Below are 9,637 nucleotides of genomic sequence, written 5' to 3' on the forward strand. Positions count from 1 at the left end.
GAGGCAAGATTCTTGTCAGCGATTAAAGGTACGAATTTCTGCTGCCGATTCTCCTTCGGATGAAAGTCTCATTACCGACTCTCAATGTAACATATGACACCCTTGAGACCTTCTGCAATTTGTCATGGATGATGCCGGAGGCCGATCCTTCACTGATATCCATTCTCGGCCCACATTATTAAGTGCCTAACACTGATCTTCCATGATGACATTGTCTGCCAAGCAACCTTTTCTTATGTAACAATTGTGCATGCTTTTCCTGGAAGACGTATCATCCTGTAGAGTCCCTAAATACCATTTGTCCACTCGTTGGCGACCCACACAGTAGTCAACTACACTCAGTGCACTGAAATCATGAAATACCTACCTAGTAACGGTTAGGTCCACTTTTCGCCCGGATATGGGCAGTCACACGCCGAGGCATTGAGTCCACTAGTTCACGAAAGCGTTCCACAGGGATTTACATATATGCTTGCTTCGCCACTGTCCATAATTCTATCCCATTCCTGGGTGGAGGATCCAAAGGTCGAACGAACATTTCCATAGTATCCCAAAGATGCCCGCACAGGGTTCATGTCCGGTGAACAGAGAAGCAATTCTACGGTGTCAAAAATCTGCGGAATTCTCTTCGAACCAAGTTTTAGTCATCATGGCTCAGAGGAAAAGTGCATTGTCCTGCTGGAAGTGTCCATTGACCTGTAGGTGCACGATGACCCTGAAGAGATGCAGATGGTCTGCAAGGATGGACACGTAACCTGGACTGTTCAGAGATGTATCTAGACTTACCAGAGGTACCACGTGTGCCAGTTGAACACGCTCCAGACCATAACCAATCGACCATTAGTGAGATGGGTGACATCGTCGCGTTGCCCAGAAACGAGGTATCCCATAAATTCTGTCCTTTCAGTGTACATTAAGGTTTCTTACCAATACCCATCATCAGCCTGTGATGTTGGGGGGGACCAAAAAGAGAAAGGGTTACAAATTTGAATACAATTACCAATATTACAATTACAAATACAACCATGCTGAGGCCAGAAATCTGCGTATAGAATCCCCCACGTTGAATGTGAAGTACGGCTTTTCTATGGAAAGATCTACGAGGACTATTATTTCTGAAATGGGTATCCCAGAAGGATATCGCTGTCTATTGCTTGAAGGAGACATGTTTTGTCTTCTTCTGGGGTATGGTTGTGAACATGGAGTCCACATCGAACGACGTCAAGATATCGTCACTGTTGACTTCCACATTCTTAAGCCTTGAGATTAAATCCTGGCCGTTTTTCAATGATCTCTGGTTCTTTGGAACTATCTGGGAGAGCAGATGTGTCAACCATTTTGATATCTTCTGCCTGGGGTGATGCCTACCACTGATAATAGGCCTGGAAGGGAATCCTGGTTTAGGCGCTTTTATATTAGCAAACGGTACGCTGCTTCCGGGCTGTTGGGATTAAATTTCTTGTGGAGTTCTTCACCTATACATTTACAGTCGAGCAAGGCTTGTAGTTTCCTTTTGACTTTCTTCTCGAGACCACTGGTAGGATCTGTTTTCAATGTTTTGTAGATGCTGATGTCCTTTAAAAGCTCTTCTACTTTTGTGATGTAATCTTTCTTTCTAAAAATGACTGTTGTATTTCCTTTGTCTGCTTTTGATATATGGCTATTTCTGCCTTCTTTCAGGTTTTTTAAGGCTCTTCTTTTACAGGTGGTTAGATTGTTATTCTCCTTGTAGATCCTCTTGTAATCTGTGTTGTGTAGTAACTGCATGTCTGTTCTATAGATGGCAACCTTGACTTGATTGTTCTGAACATTCTTTAAACTGTTGTGGAGGTCGGGCTAGGGAGTCCAGAGTGGAGATAAGTGTAGGGTTAAAAGTGTAAAGTTAAAGTTAACTTCTGCTGTTGTGAAAGTTTTCGAGCTTAGGTTGATGATATGGCTGGGTAGTGCCGGATGCCGATCAAGAGGAAAAGGAGGGCGAGGAGGAACCTTTTATTCAAGAGGAAAAGGAGGGCAAGGAGGAGAAGAGACAGTGAAACCATCTCCTTCCCTCCCCAGGGAAATGGAAAGAAAGTACCGAGGAAGAGTGCACAGGTATAGGATTCCCTATGGCGTTGGCAGCAGAGCTGCAATGAGGTCAAGTCCATGGTAGGTCTTCTATTTAAGTTCTACTTCTTCTAAACAGATATCAACTTCTAGGGTTGTAGGTCATTCCTAGGACAAGTCCTGTACTTGCAGTTAAGGGTTGTTGAGGTTGTGCTTGCAGTCTGTCATCAAGTTTTTCGGTTTTAATCTTCTTTCATTTAAAGAGGAGAAATGCTAGTTGGTGATATGTTTTGTCTTTGTGTTGTCATGGTTGAGTGGCATTTCCTCTTTTCCTCAGTGTATGGCAATTTGCACCCTTCTTCTCGCGAAGAGGTCCTGGGCAAGTCGTGACAATGCTTTATAATCCTCTTCGGTTTCAAGGAGGAGAAATTCTTATCCTCTTGGAAGATATCTCACTTTTGCAATTAGAATATATCTTAGGTCTTCATACATGGGACAGTCAAACATAAGATGGTTCCAGTATTCTATTTCTCCACAAGTGCAATGTGAGTTGTCTGTGAGTCTGAAGCCAGCGAGCTTTGCATTGAAGGGGCCATGCCCTGTTATTAAGTACGTTGTATGAAGTCCTGGGAAGAACCATGATGGTGATTTCGGGTATACTCTATTTGTGTGTGGAAAAAACTTGCGGGTGATCTCTCCTTTGGTGGTTCTAGCCCATCTGTTTTGCCACTCCTGTAGCAGGTGGTTCTGTAAGCGTACTTTTTCTGCCTTCCTATTATTAGTGGGATCAGTTGTAAAATTCATGAAGATAACTGGGCCTCCTTTGGAAACGTAATAGAGCATTCCAGTTTTAACGATTTCTAGGTCTAGTGGGAGTGTTCCTGCTATTACTTGTAAGGCTGGAGTACTCACTGTACTGCAGGCGCGGGTTATGGCGCGGAGGATGGATCCCTGGGTAGAATCCAGCTTTCTTCTATTTACTACTAGCGTGGTCTTATCGTACCATATGGCTGAAGCATATGAGATTGCTGGGATGAAAACTGTCTTATAATAGAGTGCCAGCGTTCTCTTGTTGAGGCCCCAGTCTCTTCGTGAGACTCTAGCCACCAGGGCCGAGTAGTTCCTGATCTTCGTTCTGATGTATTTAAGGTGTGACTGAAAGGATAGTTTGCTGTCTAGGAGAATACCCAATTTTATCGTGCTCTCATCAATTTTAATTTGGGTGGTCTACACATGTCGAGAGAGCCTTTAAGGTGAATGGATAAGATTTTCGCAGGTGATATTGTGAGAAAGTTCTTTGCTGCCCAAGTTTGAAGCAGTCGATGGGCATGATTGGTCAGGTCTCAAGCTGAGCTCTTGAGTTTGCTTCCACTATAAGGATGAGGTCGTTCGCAAAAGCATGAGATTTGACTTCCCCTAGATCCATCCTCAAGAACTCATCGAAGACAATGTTCCAGAGCAATGGGCCCAGCACAGACCCCTGCGGACAGCCTCTATAGATCTGTTTTACTATATTCTTGTACGGGGTACTGATCTCGACCTTTCTCTGTGATAGGTAATCTTTTATGGTGTTGAATAGATTTATTGGCACCCTGGCCTCCCTCAACCTACCGAGGACACTCGGCCATCAGAGTGAGTCAAAAGCCCCGGCGAAGTCGATGGAGATCAGGAAGAAGTATTTCTTGCTGCATTCCCTCGCTGCAGTGAGCAGGTTTTTCAATGCATCAATCGTGGAGGAACCTGGTTTGAACCCATATTGGTTCACCGCTGGTAGTCCTGCTGCTCCATAGTACTGGAAAATTCTTTTATGCAGGAATCTTTCGTATAGTGTACTCACCACTGATAGAAGTGCAATGGGTCTATACAAGTCTGGATTCTCTGGCTGTTTGGTTGGGTTCTTCAAAATTAACTTAATATTTGCTGTCTCCATTCGGTTGGGTATTTTCCTGCTTCCATACAGCAGTTAGACAGATCCAGCAGAAGCTTCGGTGCATATTCAGCTACCTTTTTAACAATTTCCGTCTCGATCAGATCTAAGCCTGGACATTTCTTGGGTTTGATCTCTTCGACGGCTGCTAGGAGCTCCTCCCGTTAGAAAGGGGACTCCTGCTGTGATGTGTCATAATTCTGGTTTTCTTGACACAATTGGTGCTGTTCTTGTTGGATCGGTATAGCTGGGTCCTTGAAAATAACGTCGAGAATATTTTCCATTGATTGCTCCCAAGTTCTGGTGGGCACACCTTGTGCTGTGAGAGTGGATGTTGAAACTTCGCCTCTGGGGAGTTTGTTGATGGTGACTTTGTAAACCACCCCCCAGGGGTTAGCATTTCCTGTTGTGGAGACCAAGCCCTCCCATGATCTCTTTTTACTTTTCTTGACAGTTTCGGTATAACAATTCCTGACATCTCTGTAGTGCTGCCTAAGCACTTCAACTTCTGCAGCTGGCCAGGTCCTCCGTGCTCTTTGGAAGTCTTTCCTTCTTTTAATTACTTCTCTCATCAGTTGCTGAATCTCAGGTGTCCACCAGGGAACTGCACAAGGCAGTGGGTTTTTTCTTTTTTAGCTGTTGCACTGGCACTTGTAATAATTTCTGTTACCTTGCGTTGGCATGAGTGAGGATCACTCCATTGGTCCAGCATCTGTTGGTTATTTTCTACCTTTGCAGTCAAGGAGTTCCTGAAGAGCTACCAGTCTGCTTTACTTATGGCAAATCTGTTATGGAGTTGCTTGATTGGCGGTGTTCTTGTTAGAGTTCTGGTAATTTGAAAGGTTATTACACGGTGATCTGATGTTGTCCATGAGTCTTGCACCCTCCAGTTGGTTACGAACGGTGCAATACTTCCTGTAGCAAGAGAGACGTCAATCGTGGACTCCCAAAGGGTGTTGCAAAAGGTCGGGAGCTGGTGTGGCTGATTAAGGACTGAGATCTGGGAGCCGATAAGGAACTCCTCAAGAAGTTGGCCGTTCCTGGTACCCCGTCTGTCCGGTGTTGTGCTAAACCAGGCTGGCGAGCGGCAGTTTACGTCTCCACCAATTATTATCTTTTGATTTGGTAGTACATCAAGGAGGTGTTGTAAGTAATTAATTGCAAAAGTGATTTCTTCTCCGGGCCTACAATATAGTGCAACAATGTAAAAGGCGCCCAAGGCTGTAATAATGTGGGCACAGGCAGCCCAAGCCGTACAAAGTTGCGTAATTCTGGTAGCAGTAATATGTTGGTTCCTGATTGGGATAGCCCCCCAGGGGATGTCCACATCCGTCTGAATTATCTTGTAGTTCAGGGGATACCCCCTAACACTTTTTGCGTTTACATATGGCTCCTGGAGTATGACAATTTCAACATTTTCTTCGTCTGCTTTGACACGGATTTGGTCGGCCACTGCTCTGGCCCTCTGCGCATTTACTTGAAAGAACTTAATCATAGTAGTGTTAAACTTTTTAATACGTGTCCCCATAATTGATTCGTATTTGGTATAAACTTCTGGCTTTTATGTAGGTTGGACACTTGGGATCCCTGATTGAATTGTTATAGTCTATTCTCAGTGACTTGCAATTTATGCAAACTGGCTCCTTGGCTTTGTTGGGGCAAGCATTGTAATCATGCCCTTTCTCAGAGCAGTGACCGCAGGTGGGGGTGGTTTGCATGCATGTGTGGGAGGTGTGGCCGTATTTGCAACACCTAAAGCATTTGGGCACGGCTATATGCTCCCAGAAGCGGTGACTTCCCCATTCTATGTAGATCCTGGCTTGATTCTTTATCACCTGCCATGCTGCCGGAGAGAACTCCACGATCTAGTTTGTACTTGCGCCATCCCTGGATTTAGTAGAGTATCTTGGCATTACTAGATTGCGCGATTCCGCGTCTGGAAGTGTGTTTCGCAAATTTCTCTGATATATTTCTTCTGCTAGGTGTTGTGGTGAGATTTCTTTACTGACGTCAAAAATGGCTATAGACGGTCTCTTTATTTTGGGTAGCTCAGCTTTGAGTCCAAGGGTTGCAATCTTGGGATTCTTAATGATGCTTTGCACTTCTTTTTCACTCTCTGTTTCAATTACTACTCCCACATTTCTCATCTTTCTAATTCCCTTAATTCTTGTTTGCTTTAAGTCCTCTTTCATTATCTTGGTGGCTATTATCTTGTTTTTTATGTCCTCACTAGTACAGGTTTCTTCTGTATCCTTTGGCCGGAATATCACTATATTCGGCGTTGGTAGAAGCGGTTTCTTTGTGATTGGTTTCTTTCCCGCTGTTGTTGATGGTGCTGGAATCCTCAAGGCATCGGAATAGGAGTGAGAACGCTTTGGCGTTTGTTTATCTCTCTCTTCTAGTAAGGCATCAAGTTTTGCCTTAGTTTTTTCCTGTTCCAAATGCTCAGTAAGAAGGATGGTCTCTAATTGGCTCCATAAAGCGACAATGTCGCTGCGAAGGGAAGTAGTAATCCGGCTGGTTGGCTCTTTCATAAGAGTTTCTAGTTTTGTCCTCAAGACAACTACCTGTTCCAACACTGTACCCTCTGGTAGGGTAGGATCCAAGGGCACAAATGATTGCTGTTTGTTTGGGCCATCATTACTTTTTTCCGCTTGCTTTGCTCGGTCGTTCTCTGGGAGAATTTGCGAGTTGTTGTTTCCCTGCGAATCCTTTAGTTCGGATTGGCTCCGTGTCTAAGGAAATAGAGCTGCATTTCCTAGTATTAACCTCCAAACCATTCAAAGCAACCCAATCAGCAAGAGAGTTGAGAGCAGCCTGAAAGTTAACTGCATCATCTTGACTGCTGATACGTGAATACAGTTTCACATCATCGGCAAACATTGGTATCTTAATACCACCTCTCTCAACAAATTGCGGTAGATCGTTGATAAAGATGGTGAATAAAAGAGGCCCGAGAGATGATCCCTGTGGTACTCCTCTCGATGGAAAAAATTCCCTTGAGACTTCCTGTCCGATGATCACCCTATGTTTTCGATATGAAATATAACTCATCTACCAGGATAGTAAAGGGTCAAGTATTCCATAGCGGTTTAGTTTTTGAGCAAGTTGATTGTGCGGGACATTGTCGAAAGCCTTAGTAAGGTCTGTGTAGATCACATCAACCTGTCCCCCGCGATCGACGGTGTCTAGAACCTGTTGCCAGATAGTGAGAAGATTAGTGGTAATTGATCGGCCCCTGGTGAAGCCATGTTGGCAGTCGCAGATAAAGTGATGAAAATATTCCATTAATCGGTGGTGAATGACAGTGTCCAGAATTTTTGCCAGCGAGTTCATAAGGCAGATGGGACGGTAATTTTCTAGTGAGTAGTTTGCTCTTCTCTTTGGGATAGGAATAACATTAACAGTTTTGAAGTGAGTGGGGTAGACAGTCTTAACGGAAAGATTGAATATATGCAATATTATATATTTAAGTTGTGGAAAACATTTCTTCCACAGGATAAGTGGAATCTTATCTGGGCCTGCAGAAAAATCTTTTGTTAGTTTCCGAAGCGCTTGAATGATATCGCTATGTCCACCGAGAGATTATTCAGTGTATCATCCTTAATGACTTCAAATTGATAAGTTGAAGCAGCAGGAGCAGCAGTTTTCTCCGAAAAGGAGGAGAAAAAGGTCGCAAAAAGATCTGCTTTAGTTTTATCACAGGTAATAATAGGCTTGCCATCGGAATCAATGATCCTGGTTCCTGTTCAGCAGTTATTAGAATTCTTCAGCAAGTTCCAAAATGGCTTCAGGTCTCCATTTACTGTGAAACTATGTTGAATGATTGAGTATAACGAGCGTACTGATTTCTGATAATCCTTTTAACGTTGCTTTTGTATTCCTTGAACAGTGCCATATATGCTTCATCATGTGTGGTCCTAAAGTGTTTTCTGCACTGTTCTTTGGCTCGTATAATCGCAATTATGTCTGTCATGATCCAGTGAGGGAATCTATTCTGTAATTTTTACTAAGAGGTACCAACTCTTGAATGATAGAGGAGATTGTGCTAATAAGAAGATCGGTGACTGCGTCAAGATCATTAATCCGTGAGAAGGAGAACCAATCAATGCAATTGAGCTCACGCCCTAATAGTGACTAGTCTGCTCTTCTAAAGTTCAACTTATCTGGGACAGAAGTAGTGCATCTAATGTTCTGTGATATGTTTATTTGTGATCAGACTGCAGAAATGAAATTGCTTATAAAATAAGGATCTGCTTGGATGGAAAAATGAGATCCAGCATCGCCTTGCCTCTAGTACAAGTATTCTTATACTGCGTTCATGGGTAAATTTGGGAAGGAATGATTATTGTTTGAGTTTTCGGGTTTTAAAACTAGAATTTTTTCTAGAGATAGAGATACAACAGCTATGCAGTTACTACATAATTGTAATTGTATTCAAATTTGTAACCCTTTCTATTTTTGTCCCTCCCAACAGCACGGTCTGATGGTGGGTATCTGTTAGATACCTGAAACGTTACCTTAATGTATAGTAGTTACCACTTAACGTTCTTCCCTAACTATATTAATCAGAATTCCTTAAATATTTTAATTTTTGTGTTTATATGTAATGATTTATCGTGGTTATCTAATTTCAGACTGGATGCTTTCCATTTGTCCTTATTCTGTTTACATTCCTGTGGATAAAAGAATGGAGTTTGTGCAAGAGATCTACGACTACTACATAAGTAATTGCAGAAAAGCCGAAGACGATACAGTTACTTTGGAGTACCATTCAATGACCATTGCAATTAAGAAGCCAGCAACGAACCGATGAAAGGGGAACCAATTACGCAAAGGGACTGCAGTTCCATAAGGAAAATTTATATTATATAGTTGTATATGATGAAAATAGGAATACGTTAGCACAATTGTAAAAACTGTTAATATGAAACATCGCAGTCGAATTGCCACACAATTTCTAAGTGGCATTTATTATCGACTATAAATACCACAAGGGATCGTAAACTGATTTCTTTGTATTAATTAGATTTCACCTTTAGTTTTCAATACTTTTTGTTAAATCCCTTGCCACCAGTTGTGGTGTGTTTTATTTTTACAATGAACTCTCTCAGCTCCTGCAATAAAACTTATATATACAAAGTTGCTGAGTTTTAATAAACCATATATACGGAATAAATGCAAATAAACCCACCAGTAGGTCGCAATCTGAGTACTGTATATGGTCTGGAGGCCTCACTTTAGGAAGGGTGTAGATCTGCTGGGACTGGTGCAAAGAAGAGAGACCAGACTGGCGAAGGGAACAAAAGGGTTTTCTTACCCAGAAAGGCTTCAGTTCTGGAAATTACAGCGTCTCGATTACAGTCACCTGCGGATGATCTTATTGAGGTGTTTAAAGCCTTGAATGTATTGCTTAAGCTGAATATTGATGGTATTCTTCAACTTGCGGAGAGGCATAAATTCAAGTTGAGGAAGACTGGTTGTCGGATCGATGTGCGAAAATTTGTCTTCAGCCAGCGGGTGGTTGAATTTTTGGAACCGGCTTCCACCTTTTGTAATTTATATTTATTAGTTAATACACCGATGAGCCAAAATTTTATGACCATCTACCTAATATGATGTTGGTCCTCCACCTGCACACAAAACAGCTCGTACCCGGCGAGGCAT

The 9,637-nt window shown here is 42.6% G+C and overlaps 1 protein-coding gene across 1 annotated transcript in view; it reads left to right on the top strand.

Moving 5' to 3' along the window:
- Positions 1–8,786, top strand: part of LOC150082295 (juvenile hormone acid O-methyltransferase-like) — a 70,366-nt gene extending 61,580 nt beyond the window's left edge. The window contains exon 5 of the mRNA XM_090380477.1: positions 8,608–8,786. Within this exon, the coding sequence (XP_090236603.1) occupies positions 8,608–8,786 (179 nt within the window). The remainder of the gene's footprint in view (positions 1–8,607) is intronic.
- Positions 8,787–9,637: the final 851 nt, after the last annotated feature.

This window comes from Mastigoproctus giganteus, chromosome 8 (genome assembly GCF_048544385.1).
Source record: "Mastigoproctus giganteus isolate SK-2022 chromosome 8, ASM4854438v1, whole genome shotgun sequence".
Taxonomy (NCBI): Eukaryota; Metazoa; Arthropoda; class Arachnida; order Uropygi; family Thelyphonidae; genus Mastigoproctus; species Mastigoproctus giganteus.